The sequence below is a fragment of the Ceratocystis lukuohia genome (genome assembly GCF_044167205.1).
Source record: "Ceratocystis lukuohia strain C4212 chromosome Unknown Supercontig1_pilon, whole genome shotgun sequence".
NCBI classification, from domain to species: Eukaryota; Fungi; Ascomycota; class Sordariomycetes; order Microascales; family Ceratocystidaceae; genus Ceratocystis; species Ceratocystis lukuohia.
Window position 1 is genome coordinate 5208482 of NW_027263520.1, and position 27915 is coordinate 5236396.

Consider the following 27915-nt stretch of genomic DNA (forward strand, 5'->3'; position numbering starts at 1 on the left):
TTTCCTTCCCGCTTTGCTCTTCACCTGTCAGGTAATCGACCCGAACAAAGATCCCTATGGCACCGCTGGTGACCGGGGTTGGAGGACGGATTGATGGCCTACACAGGCCCATATACGGCGACCGAAAAAGCAGTCTTCTTACGGCCGAATCGAGAAGTCTGGACTCGAAAAACCTACATTTTTCTTGATCTGATCCCACGTCATAGAGATCCACGGAGCCACGACGCAGGTCAAGCTTAGATAGTTTTAGGTAGTATTGTATTGTATTATTTTACGTCTACCTACATAGTTTTAGGTAGAGAATATTTGAATTTGAATTTGAATTTATTTAACGTCTACTGGAATCACTAAGATCAAACGACGCCGGATTGATTACCGGACAGAATTAACCCTCTGCAGGGCTGACCACAGATTTTGGGCGAGAGAAGCTCGTATGCTCCCAAGCAAGCTTGTTACTCGTCTTCCATCTGTAGTCGTCAGAAACAAAAAAAAAAAAAAAAAAAAAAAAAAAAAAGGAAATCCCCAGATATACCCTAAGCCCAGAAGTAGTGGGGCTAACCCCCAACTTCCCCACAAACATTCGTTCCTCTGAAAAACCTGCCACGCTTCTTGAAGTCGTGAAAATCACGAGAGCAAGACGGCGACGTCCAGTGCAGCCTGGGAAAACCCCCCAAAGAGAGAAAAAACCAAACTGTGTGAGCATCCGAGGGCTCGTGATATATCCTTCCACTTTTCTGGTGGCCGCTGCCTTGCGCGTGTGGATGAGGCGCCAGACAGCCCCCTTTCTAGTGACATGCCACAGTCACCAGTCTATCCGAGGACAGAGGAGCGCAAGAAAGAAAACAAAACAAAAGAAGAAAAAAAGGGTGCGGACTGTGTGAACTCTCAAAATTCAGTCCTGAGCGTGAAGGTGAACTCCTTGAGTTGGAGTGGTGTTGCGGCGATGAGGAGTTGGCGATCGCGAAAGTTGTCGTGAAAAAGGGGGCGAGTCGACGACGAGGTTATCCTCAAAGTTGGGTAAGTGCGGCCTCAAGGCTCCACAGCTCATTGTCAAGAACCATGACAGAGTCAAAGAAGAAGAAAAGAATGAAAGACGCTTATCAGTGTCATAGACGTCGTCCTCCAGCAGCCCGGAAGAAGGGGAGGCACCAGACCTCAAAGGTACCCCCCCGAGGGTTGTAAGAGGGAGAGTTGCCCCCCGAGGGTTGTAAGAGGGAGAGTTAGGTAGAGAATAAATACAACAACAACAACAACAACAACAACAACAACATCGTCAATGGGGGTGGTGGCGCAGTTGGGAGCGCGTTAGACTGAAGCTACAAACTTCAGCCGTTCTCCGTACGGAGAGAGTTATCTAAAGGTCACCGGTTCAATCCCGGTTCACCCCATATCTGGCTGCAAGCTATTCTTTTTGCTTCTTTTCTTTTGTTTTTATTACTCGCGCCAGTGCTCTCTATCTATGAGTGAAGGTCCCTGGAAACAGGACATAGTGCTCTGGGCAAATGGGTGGAGGTTGCAGACGCAGAAGCGTACGGGGCATGCGAAGCAGCCAAGCGGGCCGTGATGCACACAGACGCCGAGGAAATCTGGATATGTCTGGACAACCAAGGAGTAGTCGACCGACTGCGCAACCCGCAAAAGCGAAACAGTACCTCCCAGGACATCATCGACAGAACGAAACGGATCCTAAACACGTGGAAGAACAGAAAGGACAGGAGACGCGTCCAAGTGCTTTGGGTCCCAGGACATGTAGGCCTGGAGGGAAACGAACAAGCCGACGCTCAAGCCAAGCTCGGATGCCTCGGACACGTCCGCGAACCCCGCGTCAGTCTCGCAGGGGCAAAGAGGTGGAGGCGAAACCAACTGCGTGAGGAGTACGAGAAATGGTGGAAAGGGCAAAAAGGATATCGCCCATTACAGGACATCCCATGCAGCCCCCCGTTTCGAACGCCGGGCTACAAAGGAGTGGACAGAACGGAACTGGGGCACATCCTGGCAGCCAGGACGGGGCACGGAGACTTTGACCAGTACCATGACCGTTTCAATCACCAATGCCCACGCAAATGCATCCACTGCAAGCAGCCGAAAGAACGAGGACACATGTGGACGTGCAAGACTTTACCAAGGCCGTGGGGCCAGAGGTTCACGGACAAGCTACTGAAAAACACAAAGGCAACAAAGTACGTTGCTAGCGTGCTACACCGGAACCTAAAGCACCTACAGCATAGGTGAGGAAGGCAGTCCTCATGGATGCACACGGCGCGGATGCAATAGCCAAAAAAAAAAAAAAAAAAAAAAAGAAGGAGGAGGATGAACAAGGGGACGAGGAGGACGAGGGGACGAGGGGGACGAGGGGGACGAGGGGGACGAGGGGGACGAGGGGGACGAGGGGGACGAGGGGACGAGGGGGACGAGGGGGACGAGGGGGACGAGGGGACGAGGGGACGAGGGGACGAGGGGGACGAGGGGGACGAGGGGGACGAGGAGGCCGGGGGACGAACGGAGGGGAGAGGGGAAGAGAGATGAGAGAGGGAGTGCTTTTTAAAAAAAAAAAAAAAAAAAGAAGGAAAATAGAAGACAAGATCGGACGGAGATGTCGAAGGGACGCGGAAGAGAATTCGGAAGGTCCTTTCTCCCGACGCCCAGGGTCTACTAAAAATGCGGCAACCACCTCGCTGAACAGAGGACAAAACCGACGTACTCCGCCAGGGCCGATACCCAGGGCCGACAGCCGTTGGCCTCTTAGACTAGATCACTATATAGGTAGGGCGCCAAAAGCCAAAAAGAACCAGGTAACCAATCCTGGAAACACAACCACCCAACCAGCGGGGAAGCCCTTGGGGCAACGTCTTCCGGAGAAATCTCCTGGCCACAAGGCTGGACCCTCAAAAGTCATAGGAGTATTTCGAAGAGGACGAGTACCTGCAACTGCTGACTGCCCGGAGGAGGGGTCGGAAGACGACATCTTCCAACTCCCCTTCCGTCCAGAACATGCCGTCGTATTACCGGGAAAACTGGTAGGTAGACGCTAAATAGTACATACATACATACATATGAGTGAAGGTATGAGGTAAGAAGTTGAGTTGGCCAGGTAGCTATAGCCTGCTTTGATTGGATAGGAAATTTAGAGATCTGTGCTTCAGGTTTTTGGGTGAGTGCTCTTATCTTTCATTTGGCGTGGGGGGAGGAACAAGTTAAAGTGTTATAGCATGAAGACGTATAGGCATGTGCGTCTGGTCTTTATCTTTTGCTGTGCACAACCGCCATATGTAAATTCACATTGCATGGCTAGCTTCCGTTATCAAAGCCAAGCCAGGGAAAATAGCTCTAGCAACATCCATTTTCGACGACAAAACGACGGAAAGTACAGGGAAAGGTCAACAACCAATAATTGGCACGGGCGTAGATTATGCCTGGGAAGAGACGCATTCATAAACGGGACAATTGTATTGCAATCTCTATCTCAAATGTAAGCCACGCACTCTGTACAGATAGAGAGACTGTCTCACGTTAATGACTACAGAAAAGCTTCGCTGTATTCTTAGCCTATACTATGTCCATAGTCGCATAGATAGCGCACACTGGATACCTAGTAAACCGCTAAAAGGCCTAACTTGTAGTCTTGCATGCAATTCCAAGTCCCCATCAAGCTGGAAACATTTTATGGGCTAGTCCAGTACTCTCTAGATATGTAGGCCGGGCCGCTCCTTGCTAGGCCCAGAGGATCTCGTTTAGAGGTTACACAATGCCATTTACAACCTGAGCTGTAATAGCGCCAAGTAAAAAAAAAAGAAAGAGTTCGAGCGGATCATAGAATCCAAGCTCAAGGCAAAAAGATGTTCTTGGGGTGAACAGGGATTGAACCAGTGACCTTTAGATAACTTTCTCCGTACGGAGAACGGCTGAAGTTTGTAGCTTCAGTCTAACGCGCTCCCAACTGCGCCACCACCCCAATCGTCAACGATGATGATGATGATGATGATGATGAATTTCAATTTATACTCTAGGGACTATCTGCGGCCCCACTTTGGGAGTCCGGAGCTCTTTCGTGGACCGTGTTTTCTGGCGCCTGTTTTTCTGTACCCCTTCCGCCCATGTCTGTGTGGTCCCGGGTCACGGCTCTGCCGTACCCGTAGGGGCCTCCACGGGACATTCCCCTGCTGCTAGGCGTGTCCGCCTCGCGTCAAAAACAAAACATAACGAAAGAAAAGGAAAGAAAAGAAAATTCAAAGAAACGAAAGATTCGTGGAGTCGAGATGTCGAGTCGTTGTCACTAATGCGAGTGTGACCCAACCTGCCTTTGGGGCCCCCGTCTATTGCCCTGTGTTTGCCATTAGTACTTTCCCCAGTGTGGTTCTGCCCTTTGTTGTCCTCAGGAGTTTGGTAACAAAGTTTTCCGACCACGGTTTTTTGGTCTTCTTGCATGTCCACTTGTGCGTCTCCTTCTTGTCCATGCCGCAGGCTGAACATTGTAGGGGGGCTGAGTGGTGTTTGAACCGTTGGTGGTACTCCTTAAAGTCGCCGTGTCCTGAGATTGCCGCCAGTATGGTCCCTAGAATTTTTCGAGGTTCTTTTGGGGTTCTGAACCTGTCTTTCCTAGGGAATTCTAGATGTTTTCGAAAAGGATGGTCTTCTATTCCTGCTCTGCTGTAGAACCACTTTCGAAGGTTTTCTTCCCCCGTCTCCCTTAGCCACCTCTTGGCTCTCGCCAGTGACATGCGGTAGTCTGTGGTTCGTGTCGCTGCCTCCTTCGCTTTTCTGTCCGCCAGCTCGTTGCCGGGGATATCCGAGTGTCCCGGTACCCAGATGCAGTGGAACCTGAGCCTAGGGAACGTTGCCTTCCAGTCTCGGATGAGCCACTTGGCCTCGTCTATCGTGTGTTGTGATGTTTTAATAGACTTGGCCTTCTTGTTCATCCGTCGGACGGCTGCCTGGTTGTCTGAGCATATCCATACCGTGTTCGTGCTTCTCAGCACTCGGTTTGGTATGTTGTATAGCCCCTTTCCAATTGCCTTTATCTCTGCGTCTGCTACCTCCGCCCATCTTCCGCAGGAGTATAGCCCCGAACAAACCACTTGCCTTCCGCTTTCAAGGGCCCAGCCTGCCCCCGTCCATCCGCTTGAGAGCTTGGAGCCGTCTGTGTATAGCCAGACGTCTTGGGGAGGCCTCGTTTCCTTGAAGGCAATGTGTTCTTGGGCCGCTTTGTCCTTGTCACCGCGGGTCACCATTGCCGCTGAGGGCGGTGGATCTGTTGGGTGAAATCTGTCTCCTATTTTGCCGTACTTTGGGGGGGGCTTCGGTAGCAGCCTTAGTAGTTTGGAGAACGATTTGTGCTTCTCTAGTCCGAATAGTGGGTGCGTTCTTTCCAGCGTGTGCCATCTGATGAGCTCCCGTGTGACTGCTGTGTGCAGAATCTGTTCTGGCGGCGGGACGCCTGCTTCCATGTGCAGGAGCGAGGACGGCGTTGTCTTGTATACCGGCAAGGCCGCGAGCAGAGCCCTTCTCAGGGGTTTTTCCATTCCTTCTGCTTTCCCAATGTTTCCGTGTTCTTCGGGTGTCCACCACGTTGCTGCCGCGTAGGTCATAGATGGTATCAGACACGTCTTCACCACCAGCACCATCTCGTTCGTTGGGGCACCGTGTTTACAGCCTTTGAGGATCCTGAGGTTGTGCGTGAGCCTTTCTATCTTGTTGGCCACGTGTTTTGCCTGCACATAGAAGCTCAGTTTTCTGTCGAAGTGTACCCCTAGCCATTTGAGAGCGCCATTTATGGGAGTTGCCTTTATTTTCGGGATGCCGGGAACTTCCAGGTCTGGGTTTTCGTCAGTCAGTTTCGTCGTCAGATGGAGAAGGCCAGTCTTGTTGTGATCCAGGGTGAGGCCGTTGTCCCCGCACCATTGCGTTGTCTGTCCCATGACTGTGCGCAGGGCTCTCAAATTCTGGTTCAGGGTCTGACCATCGACGATCCAGAGTCCGTCATCCATATACCCTCGCAGGTTTTGTTGCCACGGTTTGTATAGAGGTGCCATGAAGAGCATATACAGGATAGGGGAGATTGGAGACCCTTGCGGTAGGCTGCCCGAGGTTGGGCCGGGGGGTTCCGTGTCTCCGTCTAGAGATATCTGTGCTGTTCTGGCGTCCAGGAAGGACTGTACCCACTTGCAGAGATTGTTTGGCCATCTTTGTTCCATCAGTCGTGTGACCATCCTGTTCGGCAGGATGCCGTCGAAAGCTCCCTTGATGTCGAAGGTGAGGATTGTTGTGAACTTTCCTTTTGCCATGTTGCTGCGCGTCTGGGTTGATACCAGAAGTGTCAGGTCTGCGGCCGCTCTTCTGGGGAGGGCGCAGGCGTAGTTCGCGCCGAATATGCCTTTTTCCAGAGCTTCGATTGACAGCCTCCTCGCGATTATCCTTTCCAACGCCTTTGCCATGGTGGGGAGGAGTGATATCAGCCTGTAGGACGAGGGGTCTGTCTTGTCTCTCTTGCCACCTTTCGGGATTGCCACCATCTTCGCTTCTTTGAAGCAGGTCGGGTGGTAGCCAAGTGTTAGACAGAGGTTGAAGAGGTCGGTGATCAGGGCGCCCATTTCTTTCCAGCACCATGTCAGAATCTTGTTCTGGATGCCGTCTTTGCCTGGTGCTGTGTTCCTGGGTTTGAAAATCGCTTCCTTTGCCTCCTCCTGCGTGATCTCGCTCCACCTAGTCGGTCTTGCTTCGATCCTCGGCCGTTGTACGTCTTGCAGCCTATTGCCCAGGAGGTGCCGGTGTCTCAGTACTTGAATTTTTTCGGCTGGGGAGGTCCTCATCTGTCCACCAGAGTCTCTCAGCGCTGGCGATGTTGTCTTCTGTGGGTTTGCCACCCACTTAGCGGCTTTGTAGATCTTCTGTGGGGTGTCTAGTTTGCCGATGAGGTCTCTGTAGAAATTCCTCCCGGCTGTTTGGATGGCCGTTTTGAACTGCTTCCTAGCGTGGTCGTAGGCTTGTGCGGCAGAGGCTATCTCCGGACCTAGATCTGTCATTCCCTGTCTCTCCAGAAACTGGAGTGATTCGAGACTGGCCCTTTTCCGGCAGACTGCTATCTTCCCGTCACTGCATTCCTGGTTCCACCACTTGTATCCTGAGTGGGACACTTTTCTTGTCGGAGTGGCTGCCTCGAAGGCGGCGTGGATTGCCTTTGTAATTTCCTCAGCTGTTTCGTCCAGGTCTTTTGGCGTTAGATCGGGGCCTCTCGCTTCCAGGTTTCCCCGTATGGTCTCTGCAGCCTCGCGGCTGAGCTCTTGCAGTTTCTTGTGGTCAGTGTCTGCCAGATTTCTCGCTTCCGTCTTAGGTCTTGTCGTGGCTCTGGACTGTATGTCGATCATCTGTGGTCTGTGGTCGCTGCCGGCTTCAATGTCGCCGCCGCACTGGTATTTTGTCACCTTTCCCCAGCAGTCTGCAGACACTAGGGTTAGGTCTAATACGTTTCCTCTGTCGTGCGTTGGTTGTTGCCTGTCGTTTCTCAGCATGAACCTGTTTGTCTCCATCCAGTCCAGGAAATCTTCGGCCTCTGGTCTTGCGGTGAGGGCTCTTGGGTCCCATATTGGGTGGCGTAGGTTGAAATCTCCCAGTATCACCGTGTTCTTCAGCCTGCGCGGCAGGTGTTTTAACAGGTTTACTGCTTCATTTGTCCTCACGCTGTTGACCCTAGCGTTGTATACGCTGATGACCTGGAGGGTCGATCCTTCGATTTCTGCCGCAATTGTGCTTATGTCTGGGTGGGCCTCTATGACCGCTGTTGGGTATGTCTTGAACCGTGTACGTCTGTACACGTATGCTAGGGACCTTTTTCGGGTCGGCACGTTGGGGGTTCCGAACATCATTTGCGGGGTTTCCATCAGGGTGTACTGTGGGTGGGTGGTTGTCCTACCCTCTTCGTTGCAGGGGGCTCTTGTACCAGTACTATATCCGCCCGCTTCCGGGCGGCTGCTTCCAGTGTTGCCTTCAAAACATCGGGGGCCCGACGTACATTTGCAGAGAGTATGCGTATTCCCTCTTTTCCGTAGTTGGCTTGGTTGGGCCTGTTTCGCATTAGTTACTTGGCTTACCTTCGCATCTATCTGCTGGGTGTTTGCCCCCGCAGATAGGACACTTTAGAGTGCAGTCGCACTCCTTGTCCGTGTGGTCTTTACACTTGACTGCTGCCGCGTGAGCCTCAGTCTTGTGCTCGGTTTCCCCGCAGTGTGCGCACCTAGGAGCGAAGCTGCATGTCTCGGTCCGGTGTCTTCTCCAGCACCGGGTGCACCTAGGGGGGGGTAGTGGTTTGTAGTCCATTTTCTTGACTACGCGTTCGCACCCCAAGAGCTCGATCGTCTTCGGGGACTTCTCCGGGTTCAGGACCGCTACACGGATGCCTTGTATCTGTGCCTCGCCCTCATATTCTCTAAAATCCAGGATCTTCAGCTCTCCGCCAAAGGCTTCCTGGATGTCCTTCCGGACGTCTTCCAGAGTGGTCCGTCTGACCTCGCTGCCATTTTCGGATACATCGTGTATGTTGCGGGGAACATTTCTCACGATGTATTTTTCCCAGATTGTCTCTTTTTCGATCGTGGAGGCATCCAGGAAGTTTCTCATGATTTCTAGTGCGCCTTTTTCTATGGCGCCCGGGGCTTGGGTCATGGTCAGAGCGAAACCCGTATTTGTCGTTTTGGCGAGTTTCACAATTTCCTTGCCATCAAAGAGGGATTCGTTTACCTTGTTCTTCAGAACACCGGCGTTCACGTCCCTCCACTTCGATTCCGGGAAGAGCCTGACTAGCAGTCTGTTTCCCTGGGGGGGTTTCCGGCTGCGTTCCGGCTTATCCCTGGGCGTTGGGCGGACATCTACCACCTTTCCGCCCGATTTTGTTGCCGCCTTCTGGGCCCAGGTCTTCTGCGTGGCTTCCTGGGCTGCCTTATCGGGCCGCTTTGCCTTTGCCGCCCCTTTTGTGTTCTCCGGGGCCTTGGTGTTTGGTTCGTCCTTCTTCGTTTTTGCCTGGGGGATTCCTGGTAGCCCGTTTCCGGCCAGGACCATTCGTATTTCAGAGTCTACAAAGACTCTGAGCCGCGCGAACATTTGTTCGGTGCGCTTCCTTTTCTTCTCCTCCGCCAACCTTTTTGCCAGCGCTTCCGCCGCCATGTCAATGGCTACGGTCACCTGTCTGATGGCGTCCATCTCTTCTTCCATTTCCTGCCTTTTTTTTGCGAAGGCCTCTTCCAGTGCGGACGTGAAGCTGTCCACCTTCGCGTGTCTGCTGTCCGCCAGGCCTTTCTTCTCTGCCTGCTGGACCGCTTTTCCAGGGGGGGCCTGCTTTTGACTCTGGCCCGGTTCGGGGGTTTCCATGGTAGTGTTTTTCTCCTTTGTGGTTTGTGCTTCTGCGTTGCGAGGGGCTTTCGAGTTGAGAGGGGGTTTCTTGTTGGGGGGAGATATCGTGTCAGGAGGGGCTTCCGTGTCAGGAGGGGCTTCCGTGTTGGGAGGGGGGGGGGAGTTTCGGGCTCTTCGGTTGTCAAGTCCAGAATGACTTCTGCCTCATGGCTTTGGTCTATCTGGTCGACCATCTCGACGTCCGTCATGGCGTGGGACGGTTGTGCTTGTCTGTTCCGGTTCGTGTTGTTTGTGTTCTGTGTGGTGTTGTGTCTAGGGTTGCTTAGGGTTAACCCCTTGCCAATCGTCAACGAGGAGAACGCCAGATATAATGGTATATAAATGTCGCGCCTCTTCACGGCAAGATACGCATTGGCAGATGTAAAATAACCCAACAACGATAACCGCAAGATGCATTTGTGGTTAGACGTCAGATAATACAAACAACTCTGTTCGGTAAGCATTACAGCGTCGTTTAATCTTAGTAATTCTAGTAGGCGTAAGCTAAGTTAAGTTCAAAATTCAAAAATAATACAATAACACTCACAAGGTAAATCTCATAGACCTTGAATGAATTCAAGTTTAAGACGAGCAACAAGCTTTCTTAGAAGCATATGCGCTTGTCTGGTCGAAATTCTGTAGTTAGCCTTCCACAAGATTGATTCTACCCAGTAGCCAATACAGCATTGTTATATCCCAATGAGTCCTGTAGATGCTAACGAAGTCCAAGTCCAAGCTTAAGCAAGAGGTCGAGTGGAAAGGGAGAAAAATATGCCCAAGTTCCAGCTATGCAAGTTTGCGATCTGTTACTCGTCGTGATACTACGAGGCGATGAGAGTGGGTAGAGGCAAAATAAACGCACAAAGAAAGAAGAAGAAGAAGAAGAAGAAGAGCAAATAAATACCAAACGTCAGGTACATTCGAGTTCAAGCTCAAATAGGTAGCGGATAGAAGTTGCCGTTTGGTCCATCTTGCACATATATGCACGCCTAATCTGATGGATGGTTCTTATCGGAAACGCCATGACAATCGTTTATCATGCTTATATCAGTAACACCCAGCCTGCAGAAGAAGCTGACACTCAGAGATAGAGACCCTCCCACACTCCCGGATACTCATTCACCTTCTTCTCGCGTGGTAAATAAGCATCGGCTGTGATAAAAACGCCGTGCAGGAGATCCCTTGTCTGTCTTACTCGAGTTTTGGTGGGATGTATTCCGCGGAAAACATGGTTATCACAAACCCAAAGCGGGGAGTGTCGGTGCAGGCAAAAAGGGAGTTAGTCAAGCCGGAGAATTATGCATTTCTCTTTTCTTCCCCTCCCACCTCCCAGAAGCTGTTCCTTGTTTTCTCCCATGGGGGATCTGCGATAACCAAGTTTGCCGAGCTGAGAGGTGTGGAGGAGGCAATTCTGGGGAAGTGAGGGGAGAGGGGAGACTGGAGACGGAAAACGGAAGATCGCGGGTAATCAGTCTTACAGTATATTGGAGATTAAAGATGATATGACGGGATTCTATAGCGCTTCGAGGCGTGGAACATGCGTATAACCCCAATGTGTTCACTATATAAGGCTCCTGTCATCCGCCTCCAAGGAAGCATGTTTAGCTGTGAGTCTCCGTCTTTTCTATCTACGATTGGCTAATATTACCATACTTTTACAAGCCAAGAAATTATTGCCCAACCGGAAATCCAGCAGGGCATCAGATGCCTCTATTTGCCGTCGAATCCCGCCTGCAATGTGAAATTCGTGTTCGAGGAGGGACGCAGCCGAAGTTTCCCTGACGAAAGCCGGCCTGGTGCTTTTTCTTGTACAACGCCATACTCTATACGCTCCCTTTTTCAGGCTACACAAACACAGGCCAACTGCCACCTATCACAAAAACAAAGGCTTAGCAACGCCACGCCACGCTACGCTACGCTTCTCGATAGACAGACAAGCATTTCCGATCCAGAAATATCTCTATCCGTTGCCTCTTACACCACCGAATTCCAACAGATCAACCTCGACATCCATGATACTCAATCTTGCGTCCTAGTCTAAAAACTGTGTTGTGATGAACGAGGCTCAGCCACACAACAAGAAAAAAAAAAAAAAAAAAAAAAAAAAAGAGGAACGAAAAAACTTTGCAACAGCCTTGCCCTAACAAGCGCACATTGTCCACCGTCTTCTACCTACCACATGATCGATATAATCTTCCAATTATTTGCTTTACCAGGTCTCGCTTTTGCTCGTCTTCGTCTTCGTCGTCGTCGTCCGATCCCCTGGCTGCGATATGCCACGTCCTAGAAATCCTCGCGTTGCTATTTGTCCAATCCAGGGCGTCGAGATAGCAAGATAACACCAAAAACGCAAGGCCCTTTTTGGCTCCCTGTGTATGTTTTTGAACACACACCACCCACTTACCGTCCCAGAAGATAAAAAGCGCAGAGGCCCGTTTTGATCTTTAGTCATTTCCAGCTCTAACAGGAACCTTCGCTTTTCTTTAATCTTTTATTACTTGTTTGGCCCAACCACGACCACAATCGAAGCGCCCTGGCTTTTAACCCAGAGTTACGCCTATCAGCCCCGTTTTCCTAGGGAGAAAATGGGAAGGAGAACCCTGGTCTGTGGACAGAGCGCAGATGGCTTTCAGAACTTCCTTTATTGCCTGAGCTCTTATTACGCGATAGCCCGAAACTCAAAAAGCCATCCTGGGACCCGACGGAAGTTTGGGTGGGGTCGCGTACGTGTACGCCTTTAGATACGCACGATCTCAGGTCATGCCAGACGATCAAGGAGAAAACAACAACAACAACAACAACACCGACACCGACACCAACAACAACAACAACGAAAATGACGGGTTTTAGACTGCAATGAACGGCTCAAGATGGCCCTCTATTGCCTAGATGCGGTCTGCAACTTGGCAGGTTCGGGCCTGTATACACATTCATGTTGCGCTGACGGCAGGCTAAATGACAGGCCACAAACTTGGCCAATTCTAGCTGTGATCTTTGGATCCGACTTTGGCTAACCTGAACTTGCTGGCGCTAGTCCCTTCACAGTATGAAATAAGCAAGCCGATCAGGATTTTAATGAATGCCAAGATCGAACTTGAGCTTGTTAGTGGAGAAGCTAGCAATGGGCCGTTTTGGCAGAAGAGGGCTTACCCTTTTCAGATGGTCATCAAGCTAGCCCGACGTGGAAAGCCGGGCCAGACTACAGAGTGAGCCAGTGAAAGCTTGTCTATTAGAAGCCGGGGGCTGGGAGAAATCGCCAGAACACAACCTGGAGCCGAATTGACAATTTGGCGAATTGGGAGAGCAGGCACTTGGAAATACAAAATGCGGGGGAGGATAAAGTCATATCCTTCAATCGACAGCAAGCAGAAATCGGACCTATATCTCAACACGTACAATTCAAATCCACCTCGCGAGAGCCAGCGTCACGGATTACCGAGGAGGTATACCTTCCAGTATTCGCCGGAAACAACCAAATCAACTGCCAGCTATGATGTCATTAAGTCTAGAATCTTGGCATCCAAACACCGATGGTGGTCGGGGCTGGGTTGGGTGGGGGCCCGAAGCTATTGATTGAGCAGCCTATCCTATTTCAGGCTTCTTCCGCGATGCTCTATTCCCCTCTAATCTTGGTCTTGATAAACATTACATTCAAAGCCAAGCTGCAACGAGCCCCCCCACCCCCGTTTCTGTTATCTCTATAGGACCTCCTGAATCACACCGGGTTGGTGCTCAACCACTTCCAGGTGATACGGCAAGCAGCGACAACGAAGCTTACCAATATCGCCGATATTAGCAGGGTTGTTTAGTTTTCAACCTAGTACCATTTACCTGTCCTTATGCTTCAGCCTATCAACTCTGTCATATTTTCCATCATTTGCTATTCAGAGTGTGATAGATCTATACAGACCCCAGAGAAGAGGCGACAGTAAGGCAAAGAATCATACGATGAAAAATTTTTAAGGGGGAGAGGGGAGCTTCGAGATTGCTCCTTACAAGAAAAAGGCCACACGGGAACCTCGTACCGTAGAAATTCTTATGCTATAGAGCTATACGGACGTACAGGAAAACCCTGGTGGTCCTTTTTTTTTTTGCTTGGCGTCCCACGACTTTAACCTCGACCCTAGCCTCGACTTCAACGAGGCAAGAAACATGCAGATTTCATGCACTACTAGATGGCTGGGGACATTTTTGCCTCTCCTCGCTGGCAAGCGGCCAGGTAAAGATCGGCAGGGTTTCCGTTTACTATAGTAGTCTCAGACGGTACGTAGTATCGATGCTACTGCAACCGGGTTGTTGTATGTTTATGGATGTGTTACAGCAGATGTGTATGTGTACATGGAGTACATTAATGCGCCTAATGCAAATGCATGTATGTATGTACTTACTTATCTCCAGTGTCTTAGCCTGCTTCACATGTTGCGCTGAGAGAAGAGCTGGTTTATCCTGGTATATATTCAATTACGCAATCAATAATGGTATGACTATAATGGGTTCGGTCCCCTTACAAGCTAATGCACACAATGAAGGCAGAATGGGGGTTTCTTGATAGTCGTCCTCTCTTCAGTCGAAACACGTACTATAACGGCAGCTGCAGCTTTGATGAGCTTCGAACTATAGAAATGCGGTGTTAATGGAAACGCATCTTTCTTAGGTAGCAGTCGAATGTCTTGGCATGCCGAGGAGAGGACCTTTTTGTTCTTTCATCCTGATTTTCATCCCCCATCCTAGTGGTGTTGTAGACTTACACACACACCTCAATAGATGAAGAAGAGAGGGTGAACAGAACGAGGTGTAATCGGTCCGTGCATTTGCAAGGGAGTGGATCAAACGAGGGTAAATTGCTTGATTCGCTTGCGTTGTATGTCAGTATGGGTGGCATCATTGAGAAGTCTGCATACTTATCTTCAGCCAGACGTCAATAGTAACCAACACACAGTGCACAGTGAAAGAAAAAAGGAAAAAAAGAATAAAATGATAACCCGGCCAGCTACGCAGCTAAGCAATCAGCAATACAGCCCATAACTGATGGATGTCTCACCAACATGCAAGCCGGGGCCAAGGAGAACAGAAATTCCTCAGCCGCGTGGACTTTTGGCCACAAAGACGGCGATGAGGTCCTCAATATTTCCTCGAATGGCGGCGGATGTGAATATATATCTGTGTGTGTGTGTAGGTAGAGACAGGCAGCAGCTCGCTAGTTGAATAGCTGGCAAGCGGTGGTGCTGTCGTACACTAAAGAGAGCAGCAGGAGCGTTGCATCAGTAGTCAGTTACAGCAGACTACAGTGGTGGTCTCAACTATAAGTGAGCAGGCGATTAATGCAGCTCGCTCTTATCAGGGCAAAGCTCGGGGAAGCCGACAGAGAGCCTACACCTAGAACAAAGCCAAGGGTATGTCGGTTCGATTCACAGAGATTCAAAGCCCCGCTGTTCTGCCTTTCCATCTTCCGCCCCCGCCACTTGCCTTTGTCATTGTAGACAGCCTATCTCCCCGTTCTATTGTTCGCGAAAAGTGACCAGTTTTTGGTAAAAGGGATGTTGTGAGATCGTTTGTTGGGCTGAGCGCTGGACGCTGGGTGGCAGATCTTGTTTCCGGTTGGTTTGTCGATAGTGATTTTCCTAGCGATGGGTTCTTACCTTGTGTTATCTCAGCAGCCATTTTTGTGGATTCGCGTGCGTATTTCTGATACTCAAGGCTCGCTCTGTAGTTGCATTGCATAACCCGGCATGCAGGGTAATGAATGCACTCTATGTATAGTATAATAGAGGGCTATTTATGTCCCACTGCAGGGTGACACACAGAAAAAGCGACCCACTTGTTCACCACAAAAATGAAATCTAGTCCAATGAGCCCTCCCCGCCCAGCCCACAACTCATTATTTTTTCCCCCTTCTCTCTTCTCTCTTCCTCTTCTATCTTAACCTTCGTTAGCCTAGCAGCCAGATCGCCTCAAACCCCAGCCGCGAAAGAGAGCATCGGCAACACGTAGGTTTCATTTTGTGACTGGGAAATATCAAATCCACATGAATACAAAAGCGGAGACAACCAGCAGTGGCTCCATTGAGCAAGGTTGTAGACAAGAGGCGAACCGACAAGCATACTAACATACCGGTACCTCCGACTCAAGTATATCCATGTGTTTACTAGTTGCGGTTAAATGCATGCCATGCCGCTCGGGAATAAAGATATGTGGACTGTTTCCTGATTCGACAATGTCTTCCACTAGAGCCTGGCTTCTTCTGCTTCTTCTGCACCTATTCCTACTCCTCCTCCTGCTCCTACTCCTTCCCCTTCCTCGATAGCTCAGATTGAACAAAGCCCTTCAATTTATTTTGTCGCGTGTGGCCTGGCTTGGGCCTCTTATTCTTGCCCTCTGCTTTCTTTTCTGCTTTGCTTTCTACGGTCTTTGTTCCCCAGAACCGGATTGGACCGGGAATGCGGGCACCAAAAGATATGGAATGCCAGGAATCGCTAGATAAGCGTTATGTGGCGTGGTATCCGGGCTACAATAGCTCACTGTGCGCAGGGCATTATCGCTGCATCCTTCTGCAGTATAACGAGCCAGAGGAGTCAGGAGTCGGCGATAAGAGCAGATAGATAGCAGCTAGTCTAGCATGGTCTGCGTGCATTCATTCACACAGCGTTGTTTATGCCAATCCGAATACTGCGCTGGGAAGGGGCTCGGTTTGTCTATGCTTCTCTGCGCGCACTCGGGCAATGGAGGTTCTATCCGTACACATTGAGAAGAAGACGTAAATGGATCAATCAGCCCCATCGTACAGGGCTGCTGGTTGTTGGAGCAGTTTTTGGGGGGGGGAGAAGGAGGAGGGGAGATCCGCGATCACCAGACCAAGGACTTCGACACCATTTCCTATTCTGTCAGTGGCAAGTCCTCTGATATTTCTATTAGTCGTGATGATATTGGAAATTCTCCAAAAATGCAGGCTTGACGCCTAGAAGTGTTTTTTCTTAGCCTATCCTCCCCATAGATTTGCATTTTGTTACCAAATTGATGTTCGTTTCTAGAGACTTGGCAGTGGCTGCTTTTGGCAGGTGATTGAAAAGCTTAGATCAAGCCAAGACCATTTCTCTCGTTTCTCGATCTCTGTCAGAAGTCAATTTGGAGCGAGGAGGGTGCCTTAGGGCTAGGAAGATAACTTTGTTTTATTTCGCCCATTGGAGAACAGACAAGGCTGGCCTTGGCTTGGCGCTTAATGTGCACTTCACGAAAAAAAAAAAAAAAAAAAGAATACGACCAACAGAAGCACCGTTAAATTGGCTGTGCTTGCACTTTTGCACCAGGCCAGCCTCGAGCCGAGGATGTGAGGCCAATCGGCAATGGATGGGCAATGAGACAGGATGGCCCAGCTTGCTTTGTAGCTGGCGTCTACAACGTTGAACACAGCGTCTGCGGAACAGCCTTTCAACTTGCCAAGATGACGACAGGTTAAGTCGCAGTGCCCAAAAGTTCACCCTGTCCACGAAGGTCTCAGTCTGCCTTTGTATTCCCTCTCCCTTTTCATGTTTGCGTGACTTGAAAGGAAGCAGGAGAACAAAGTCTCCGAGCCCCAGCCAAGCCCCAGCGATGGCAGCAGTCTGCCTCTCTCCAACTTGGCTTCCTCGCTAGTTCTTTTCCATTACGTTTTCCACCTCTTTAAACCTCCAACTTTCTTCATACAGCGTGTCAAGCCCGGAATAGGAATGAAATGGACATCTTGTATGGGGATCTTGACTCCTTCTCCCCCAAAATGAAAATAAATAAAAACAAATAGATAAAACCCAGGACACGAAGCAAGCCAACCCCTTCCCCATTCAACTCAACGAGGGCGTGATGAATGACGACAGGGCTACACAAAAGAACCGAGACAAAGAAGAGACAACAACAGAGCATAAAGCATATTGAGCGATTTAATCGTCATGATGCAGCGGCTTATTTCTTATTGCCATTGAATATCAACACCATTGCGTGCGCCAGAGGCCCAATCCTGAACACAATTAGAGGAGCGCTGTATTTTGTCTCTGCCCTCATCCATTTCCGGTCTCTTCTTGCCCAGCTTCACGCCCAGCCAGTGGCCTGGTGACTCTTGTCCCGGCTTTTGAGTCCGACAAGCTGGGGTAGGAGAGCGTGCAGGGAAAAGACGAAGCATCATAGCAACGCCCATAATAGATCTAGGTATTTCTTCGCGATATCCGAACAGTGGAACAAGCACAAGCACAGTGCTTTCAGCCATTGGAGAGGCTTGCTTCACCGTTTTCCAAGAGAGCACGCTATAATTAGAAAACGGCGCGTCGTGATTGGAGATCCGCCTATAGCACAATGGCGACTTTGTTATGCTGTTTAGTTGGTCTTGGCGAAAACATCAACGCCAGCACCAGCGTGTTTTCGTGTTTTCGTCCAGTCCTTCCTTCGAAACCCGAACGAATTCTGACAGGCCCGAGATCTGGCCTGGCTGGTTGGTCGGACAAGGAGCAGCAATGCGGAGCTGAGAACAAAAATGGAGATCGAAGGCGTTTTTCTTACTTGGACATCACCAAATTGTTCTCCACTTCTTTTTCCAATGTCGTCTTAAGGCCCTGTGCGTGCTCTTGTTGTCGCCAAACCAGCCAGCAGGAGAAAACGAGCAAGGTGGGGGAAGGAAAGGGTTTGGACAAACCGCCTTCTGTGATTGGCTCAGCCCGCCATGTTCCTTAGAAGCCGGACCATTCTGGCCTTTGCGCTATCATGATGATGACCTGAGAATTGATTTCTAGAAACCTGTCAGTCCTTCCTGTTGTATGTTCTCAAACTTGGACACTGCGTCTTCATTCTCTCGTTTCGCACACCCCCCACCTCCCACGCCCAAGTCTCCCGGAGCAAAGGAGAAGCAGAAGAGCCCATAGGGCAGTAGAACTATGAACAGACCCTAAGCTGTTGTACTTCGCTTGGGCCTGCAAATAATGCGATTCGTTGTTTAACTTCTTACCAAAAAGCTTAACTTTGTTCTGCCTGTCATTTCAATTACACTGAGAATCTCGCTCGCAGCCTGTCCGTATCTCTACTATAGAAGGGCACAACGGTGTGTTTCGATAAAACCAGCACATAAGCAGGCAAAAGCAGGAAAAGCAAAAAAAGAAAAAAAAAAAAAAAAAACATCGTAAGGGGAAGGTGGGGAAATAGGGTTTATGCACAACTTGCCTTGTTCTTTTCGCCGCCCTCTTCCATCTCTCCCGGTGCTTCTAGTAGATTTTCTTCTGCTCTTTTTTTTTCCCGGCACATACCGGTTGCGATGTGTGCTGTGTACCATGAGCAAAAACACATGGTTGTCGCTGTGTTTCTTTCTCCGTGTTTGCCTTTTCGCCATCTGTAAGGCAGTGCCCCCAATTGCATTCACAATTCACTGTCCATTGACTATACCAGTAAGACCACGATATAAAGCCTAAACTGCATAGGGGTCAGCCTGCTATAGCCGGCCAGTGCGTCTACATAAACAACTCGTGGATATTGGTGCGCGACACCAGATCCTGCGCTCCTCTTGCCTCCGATATACAAGAAATACGGATCGACTGGCTGAGGATGATTTCGTACGTTAAATATATTCAAATCAAATCAAGGATGATTTCTTTTTTGGGCGGCGAGGAGGAAGAGAAGGGGAAAAGCAAAGGGCCCTCGCGCCCTACCGTGCTTTTAGTGGAGGCCCGTGGTTCTCTCTCACCACCGTTTAATGACGACATGTAAGCCTGGGCTGGATTAATCGTCTTGTCGTGCTGTTTGCGGCTTTTGCCTGCTGCTTGGAATCAAAGCCCGATAAATAGCACATAATTAAATTAATGGTCCATAATTTCCATGGAATCACACTCGCAAATGCACGTACAACAGCGTATACGGTTGGTTCCCTTGGAGCTTCTAGAACCATGGCGGAAGAAGCATATCCAGTACGCTCAGCAGATGGATCCTTTTCTTTCATACCATGCCTTGGCTGCATGAAGCCTTTGGCTCCAACTCAGGTAGCAGGAGGTTTTTATTCTTTTTCAGCAAGCTTGATAGGCGAATTCCAACCTTCTCTACGACAGTGCACGCGCGTACGCAAATAGCAGCGTTAAGCCCCCAGGCTCAGGTCACAAGTCACCCACCCACAAACATGGACTCAGCGAGACAGGTCAATCATGTTTGCTCCCACCCATTCTTCGCCAGACCAGAACCATGGCCTGATTCCCCGCCCTGTATACAGAAAGAAGTAAATGGATCAAATTAAAAGCAGGGTAGGCGAAACGCATGAAATCGCTCATGCAGAAAGCATAGGAGGAGGACCCGGCCGACTGCGCGTGCATTCATCCGTTGCTCGCCGTATATACAGGCCCATAGCCAAATCTTGGATATACAGTTTTGTCCAGGGTTGCAGATAAGCATATTGCGATCAGGACACAGTACGTTGCATAGTGCGCGACATGTAGCATGACTTCGTGGAGTTCAAGCCCGCAAGCCTCTCGTGCCACCTCCTTCATTACCTGCAATACGCTGTCACAGAAAGTAAAATAGCAGCACGAGATTGAGCTGAGGTCTAGTGCTCAACGAGCTAGACTCGAGCCCGCTGGCAGCATAATCACATTCCTCTTCCTATACGCAGGCGGGCCCTAGACAAAAGCATCGGAAGGATGTACAAAAGATAACAGGTCCGAAGACTTGGGACTAAGCAGGAGCGAATGTTGCTTGCGGTTATTTATCAGATACGTTTTGGCAACGGGCTCTGCGAATCTTGGCCTTAGTTATTGCTTTTACAAATGAGGCCGGCCAATTTCTTTTTAGTTAGGCCAGATTTCCATCTAAAACATCCCATTCATGAAGAGGAACATCGAAATGACACACAGACAGCTCGGGATCAAGATCAAGATCAAGAAGGGCCGTAAATTTGGATTCGACAAGCACGTGATTGGTAGAGGATTCCGCAAGATAAATAGAGAACGTGAAGAAAGGAAATAAAGAAAACAAGGAAGAGAGGCTCGAGAGCTTGAGTGGTGTTCCTGGAGGACGACAACACCAGGTGTGGGCCCTGAATTTGGCTATGCTAGGGTTAGATTGACAAGAAACCCAAACAAGGCTCACGTGATGCTGCTACTTTCTCGGACTAGGGTCGGCTTTTTTTTATCATTTATTTTTTCAACATCGGCCTGGTGAAGAGTGGGAAAATATGTCCCGATCTGTCAAGTTCCAAAATTCCAAACATAAATCGGCTCAGTGTTTGAGGTATTCATAAACAAGGTGATATATAAGCATCATCACTAAATGGACTGCGCCAGACGTCAATGTTTGGCCTCGATTGTTATCGCCACACACCAACCATCCAAGGCCCATACAACAATGGAGGTGGGCCAGCCCTGTCTATTCCGAAGTGACACTTTTCTTCCGCCTGGTCTCGGTCTACTTTCGTAGCAACGCCTTGTGCTGGTAGCGATCTTTGTTCTTTGGGGTGGGGGGAGAGGGAGGCAAGGCCCGGAGTCTACGAAGGAGAATGGGATGTGGCTTTGTAAAGCTGGTTCGCCTGATAAAAAAAGAAAGGCAGGAGGGCGATATGGAGAAAGCCTCTCCTGTCGCCCGCCGAGGGGAGGGGTGTTGTCTTATGGGAGTACGTGTATGTAATGCATGATATGGGGTATGATACCGAAACGACCACCGCAATCAGGAAGAACGAACAACCAAGAAGTCAAGAGCAAGAGAGACAGAGAGAGAGAGAGAGAGAGAGAGAGAGAGAGAGGTCAGCCGGGCAACAGGCGCAATGCGGCAAAACTGCAAAATGTAAGAATAAAAGAACTGCAGCAAACGATCAACAAGAAACATCGGACAGGTCTTGAGGGACTTTTGTAGCAGAACTTTGTATATGCCTAGCAGCTGCAGGTGAAGCAGAACGCGCAGCCCTGATAAAGAGTAACAACGGGATAAGCAAAACCTCTGCAGAGGTGGGTGGGCTGGCTCTGCTCTTCTGCCTCTCTAATAATACGAAAAGCTTTAAGGAGGGTTTCGCTCTGGAAATGCCATTTCGACACCACGGCCTTGTGGCTTTTTTAACTTTTGCAAACCGAGGGCATCCTAGTGATGCGCGTGCTATCTATTGACCCACCAGGACAGGGATTGTATGATATTAGATTTCTAAAAGCAGTGAGTGTGGTAGTTCCCTCGATAAGAGAGGAAGAGAGGTGAGGAAGCCATATAGAAGACCTGGGGAAGACGTTGGATAACGGATGACTGGAGGCACGGGTTTTCCTGTTCTTTTCCACCACCCTCATTGATGGCCACGGAGGCGAAAAAGGAAAAAAAAAAAAAAGAAGGGTATAGAAAAGTATTATTAGGAAAATTGCCTTAATTAAGAGGTAAAAGACAAGAGAAAAGACAGAAGATAATAATGTGCACGAAAAAGAAAAGGGCGCTAAAGGTGCTAAAAACACTGAAGGAGTTAATTAGAAGGGCCCAAAATAAAATAAAAAGGAAGAGAAACAGTGTATATCCAAGCATGACATTTCCGATAAGAACAGAGGTCTTTTCCTGTCCTTGCTTTGTTCTGCTTCTCTGCCCCATGTCTTGAAAGCTACTTGTCTCATATTAGTACACCCCCTACCCCCACAGATATCATACACCCCTCCCCCCTCCCCTCACCTCACTGTGGGTTGAGATAGTCCAAAGCCCACCCTGGCAGCCTGTCTTGTTCTTGTCAGGTAGACTGTTAGTACGTACTGTGTATTTTGTGGTACGTGCTGCTTTGTCTAGTCCCCTAGTCCCAGGTTCCCTGAGTCTGTAGTAGCCCCATGTTAGTCTGCCCGGGGCTCGCCACCGGCCAAACCTGCTGTTAGCACTCTCACTGCTGGCTCTTTTTTTTTTTAGCGTCCTTAGCACTCCAGTGCGGTAGGCGTGCCACGTCCAAGTAAAACTAAGCTTGTGCTTTTGCTTCTTGTTGGTGCTTCTTCCTCTCCCCTCACTCGTCTTCGCTGCTTCCGCGCTAAACAGGAACAAGGCTAAAGCCCACATTGCCCATCATCTTTCCAATGTCCCGCAGTTGATCTTATTTAATGTGGCCGCTTCCCCCTCTTCATTCCCGTCTTGTCTTCTCCCTTTCTTGCTCATCCAGACTTCATTTCTTGAGTCGCGGCGAAGACCCCATCTACAGTTTATCTGTACTCTCGCCTTGGAACCAACCCAGTCCCCTCCTTCCTTTGTTCTCTTCCTATCCTTTATTTAATACTTCCGCATCTTCTCTTCTCCTGTCTTTACCTTCCTATCCTTTGTCTCTTCCTTGCCTTGGCCTGATAACATCACCATGCCCCACGATAACGACGGCTTCCCTGTCAAGACGGCAGACCCAGAAAAGGCGCCGGCCTATGCCAATGACACCAGCTCGGCCTCTGCTGTCCCTGCCCCCACCTATGGCCGCTACTCAGAAGGCTTCTGGACCCGTAATGGGTTGACTCTCGCGTCTTTCCGTCGCCGCGTTGTTGCCGAAGGCGAGGCTCCTGAGCTGGACCGCACCATGAAGAAACGCCACCTCCATATGATCGCTATTGGCGGTTCTATCGGTGCGGGTTTCTTCGTGGGTTCCGGTGCTGCTCTTGCCAAAGGTGTATGTATAAGCTCCCCCAATTCGATGCATGCTTGCCCGTCCTAGTACAGTCCCATCCCATCACACGCCTGCAGAGAACGAGAATTAGGGCTTTGGTCTCGTGATCAGAATCAGGCGCAACTCTCGTAGTTGCCTTTTTCTTTTCTTCGTGCTGCCGGTCTTGGACAATGCGGCCGCGCTACTCTTTCCCTAGAAAGCAGTTGCTTCGGCGTCATCTGTCTCTGACTGGCCTTGCCCTTTTTTCTTTCCTTCTTGCCTGCTTTACGTGCAAAATAGCATCAATTCGCTGGTCTTGACTCCACTTGGGGCTTAGTGCCTTTTCCTGAGTGAGCACAAGTCAGCTAATTTAGCTTTTGCCTTTTTTTTTCTTTCCTTTTTTTTTTTTCTTTCCCCTCTCACCGTCATCACCAAAACGTCACTCTCCATCCCCGGCTCGCTGCTAGTGGCGCTCTACAAGGTTGTCAGACAGCCCCTGCTTGTTTTAGACGAATTCTTGGCTCAACCTTGACCATTCCTAAAGCATGGGAGGAGTCTTGCTTCCCTTCGGTAGAGAGTTCCAAAAAAGGAACAAATCGGCCCGCCTTTCGTACCTTTTTACCTTTGACAAATCCTGATGCGCCCCAATCCTACCTGCCATGATGATTTTGGCTTTCCATGATTCGAAATACACCCCTGCTAACAACATGCTTGCCTCGAATAGGGACCCGGCTCTTTGCTTGTGGATTTTGCGATTATTGGTGTGATGATGTTCAACGTCGTCTTTGCTCTTGGTGAACTTGCTGTCATGTACCCGGTCTCTGGTGGTTTCTACACTTACTCAAACCGCTTCATCAACCCCTCGTGGGGTTTCGCTATGGGATGGAACTACGTGCTGCAATGGGCTGTCGTGCTACCCTTTGAACTGGTAACAGCCTCAATCACAATTGGGTACTGGGATCGAGACGGCAGTATCTCTCGTGGTGTTTGGATTACGGTCTTCATGTTGGTCATTGTCATCATCAACATTTTTGGTACGCTGGGATATGCCGAGGAAGAATTCATCTCGTCCTTCCTGAAGCTGACCGCTACCATTGTGTTCATGTTCATGGCTGTTATCTTCGTCTGTGGCGGTGGTCCCTCGCACGGCCGCTACAACGAGTACTGGGGTACCCGTTACTGGAGCGACCCTGGTGCTTTCCAGAATGGCTTCTTTGGTTTCTGCTCCGTCTTTGTCACCGCTGCATTTGCCTACTCCGGTACTGAGCTGGTTGGTCTTGCCGCTGCTGAGGCTAAGAACCCTGTCAAGGAACTTCCCGGTGCTATTAAGCAGGTGTTCTGGCGTATCTCGCTGTTCTACATTCTTGGTCTGTTCTTTGTTGGTCTGCTGATTTCCTCCGAGGACCCCAACCTTCTGGACACCTCGAAGTCTGGCTCCGACACTTCTCCCTTCGTCCTGGTCGCTGAGTACGCTGGCCTGCCTGGATTCGCCCATTTCATGAACGGCATCATTCTGGTCTCGGTCATTTCTATTGGTGTGTCTGGTGTCTACGGTGGTTCGCGTACTCTGGTTGCTCTGTCTGAGCAGGGCTATGCCCCCAAGGTCTTCACCTATGTTGACCGTGCCGGCCGCCCTCTACCTGCCGTCGGCTTCATCATTGGCTGTGCCCCCATTGCCTATGTCAACCTGAGCTCGGCTGGTAACTCTATCTTTGATTGGCTCCTGGCCATTTCTGGTCTGGCAGCCCTGTTCACTTGGTCGTCCATTTGCCTGGCTCACATCCGTTTCCGTCTGGCCTGGGTCAAGCAGGGCCGCTCTTTGGATATGATTCCCTTCAAGGCTGCTGGTGGTATCTACGGTTCTGCCCTCGGTCTGTGCCTGAACATTTTGGTTCTGATCGCTTGCTTCTATGTCGCTATCAAGGATTTGAATGCTGAGACTTTCTTCAAGAACTACCTTGCGGCTCCCGTTGTTCTTGCCTTCTGGCTGGGTGCTTTCATCTGGAAGCGTTCGCCTTGGGTGACCCTCGAGAACCTGGACCTAGACACTGGTCTGCGCCAGCACAACTGGGAGGAGATTAACAGCTTCCGTGCCAAGATTGCTGCTCTGCCCGCATGGAGACGCTTCCTCCACAAGATCTTCTAAGAAGGTCAGCGCAACACAGCTGATCAAGCTGTGGGATTTGGGCAAGCCAACTCGTTTTGTAGATGATCGTATTGTTTCACGGTCCTTACTTATTGTGCCACGGTCGTTTGGAGACTGTTAACGGTCCCCGTAAAAGGCTTCTGGTTTTGTCGTGTTTTCTTTCCTCTTTTGTCGGCCTGATTTTCTTCATGTTTCTTTTCATCATTATGGCTGCTCATCATTAGAATATCGTGTTGTTGTTTTTTTCGGCTTGTTTCGTCATTATATTCTCATCATTTTTTATATCATAACTCTTTTCTCTTTTTGTCTGAATTGGTCTCGCTGTCTCCGTGTGTTCGATGTTGGTAGAAAGGAAAAAGTAAGATGGCCGACCCATGCGAGAGTGAAGCAATGAGGAGGATGTTGTTGGCGAAGTATGTAAGGTCAGGTTGGCTGGGCTGGGCTGGGCTGGGCTGGCATAATGGCCTTTGCGCTTGCTTTATCAATGCCGAATCTGGAGGAGAAAATGGGCGGAGTTGAGCATGAGGGTGTGTGTCGTTGGCCGTGTGGTGATGATAGCGGCAGGCAAAGTTGGCAGTGATTGTTTGGTGAACGGGAGAGGGTGAGTGTGTGTGTGTGTGTGTGAGGGAGGGAGAGAGAGAGAGAGAGAGAGAGAGAGAGAGAGAGAATGTGTGTGGTCGTTACGATATATCTTTGCTATTGATTTTGTGTATCGGCCACAGCATAAATCCACACATCACAAGGGCAAGAGGTTGTGGTTGTAGGTAATCAAAGCAAAGGAGGACCGCAACTTGCAGCATAAGAAACGAAGAGAAGGGAGGGCAATGGACCAGGAGCTAACAAGACGGCAAGCTTGCCTATTTATCATCACGCAAACATGCGCGAGAATCAGATCAACTTGTACCCTCGTACCAAGTCGACTGCTAGCTATGATGTCCTAGTGATATGTCATAGCAAAGGCGCAAGGTTTGCGAGAAAAAAAAGGGCGCCGGCTAAGTCAGCCGGGAATAGATAGCCTGTTAGCCAGTTCAAGCTCTTACAAGGCCTAGTGTTTTATGCCAAGGTCGCAGGTACAAAAGACTACTATGGGGCTTTGCAGCTTTAGCTTGTAGCTTCTACTTGCTTGCTATAAACATGGATCGGGGGCTTTTGAGACAGACAACTGACGCCCTTTGAATGACACAAACTTGACGAGGCGATTCAAGCGAGCACCTTTACAATACACTTTGCCTGGCTTCTTTACCCCTTTTCTTTTCTCTGGGAACCTTTTATCATCTCCCGGTCATACATTCTATGTTACATTTTTGCTCCGATCACTCTTGCTCTCACGAAAGGCGTCGCCAACCTAGTTTTCTTTACGTACAACCCATCGTTTATTACATAAAATAGTACAAAGGAGTGGCCAGGACTGAAATGAGAGGCTCAAGTAAGACAACAAATAGCAGTGGCTGAAGTTTTTGGTACATGGCTAGCCTACACAATCATGGCGTCATATGGGGTGACAGACCAGGCCGCCGGCCTTTAGTTTTGGTAGTCGATGCTACTCTTGTTCACCAGAAGAGAATAAATCCGTACACACAGTTCACACAAATCTAGCTTGTGTTCAGTAAATGGAGGCCACGAAAAAAAGAGCAAAAGAAAAAGAGCTATTGAATCGCTTCTCTCGACCGGGAAGGCAAGGCGTCTTGCAAAAGTCCTTCCAAAAATACTAGGCCCCGCTAAGAAACTGCGGCCCGATGCAAGCCGCGGCGGAAGGAAAGCAAATAACTTTGTGGCGTCGGCATTCTTCTGACTAGCCGGCATTATATCTGCGCTAAATACGCAGTCGCAGTGTGTATGGAGAACGCAGTCTTGGATATATCAGAGTGGATTATCACACATGAAGTGAAAACTAGGTAGGAAGCATAGGCCAAAGGCCAGGCAGAGCTTAAACAAAGATGTGAAGAAAAAGCCGAGTCAAGAGCACTTGGTGTTATGTTGGATAGCTCCCACTACAGACCCCCCAGGTTTCTTGTTTATGTGGGCCTTGAATGCAACATACTATTAGTCAGACGGAGTGGAGTATTGCTAGAGGTTCTCCTAAGCGCGATATCGTGATTTTTTTGATGGACCAGCATTAGCTTGCCCCTAAGTCTCGATTTTCTAGCATTCTACGACTCGACCTCATGATTTTTTCATGCTATTCATTAGCTTTCAATTACCGACTGATGGGCTATGGGCTTCGCAGTTAGGCTCTTCAGCACTTGGAGAAAAAAGACCAAGTTTATAGCATCTAGTCTTGAATTGACTAAGCTAGTCATTCTAATCAGCCACTTCTTCCGACCCAACTCAACTCTAATTTCTAAATGACTGACTGTGATTCCCCCCAGCCCTCTCGGCAGATATATCGTGACGATATCGTGACTTAAGTGGCGCAAAACAAGCAGCCTAGCATAGGTAGAGAAAGACTTGAAGCTACTTTGCTCCAATATTATCAGTGTATCTAGTAGGCATTGGATCAATCTCTCTATCCTCGATGGTTGGCCGACTTTAGACTATAGAGGAAAGATAGGAACCGAAGGATAAAATAACCACAGAAAGAAAAGGTGCTGGTGCTGTTTCTCAATGTGTATTCAATAACACCAATCAATCTTTTGATAAGGTTAATAACCCTATTAAAATGACTAAGCACAGAAGCTTGGCCGTCTTTTGCTCCACGGACGTCATCGTAGGCTCATCACTCAATATCTCTAAAGGCCTCCAACGCCGTCCATCCAGAACACAATACAAGCCAAAAACTTTGCGCCGCATCTTTGCCGTCTTACCGATAACAGGCAGCTTCCTGGCGTTA

General features: G+C 49.5%; 2 protein-coding genes across 2 annotated transcripts; one reads left to right on the forward strand and one right to left on the reverse strand.

Annotated features, from left to right (window-relative positions):
* Nucleotides 1-4313: 4313 nt before the first annotated feature.
* Nucleotides 4314-9357, reverse strand: HOO65_011286 (RNA-directed DNA polymerase from mobile element jockey; the record flags this gene model as incomplete). Its single annotated transcript, XM_071005256.1, has 4 exons — nucleotides 4314-7784; nucleotides 7907-8057; nucleotides 8228-8281; nucleotides 8333-9357. The coding sequence occupies 4 exons, from the start codon at nucleotides 9355-9357 to the stop codon at nucleotides 4314-4316; spliced, it is 4701 nt and encodes a 1566-aa protein (XP_070863107.1).
* Nucleotides 9358-22663: 13306 nt separating this feature from the next.
* Nucleotides 22664-25085, forward strand: HOO65_011287 (Amino-acid permease inda1; the record flags this gene model as incomplete). Its single annotated transcript, XM_071005490.1, has 2 exons — nucleotides 22664-22963; nucleotides 23664-25085. The coding sequence occupies 2 exons, from the start codon at nucleotides 22664-22666 to the stop codon at nucleotides 25083-25085; spliced, it is 1722 nt and encodes a 573-aa protein (XP_070863108.1).
* Nucleotides 25086-27915: the final 2830 nt, after the last annotated feature.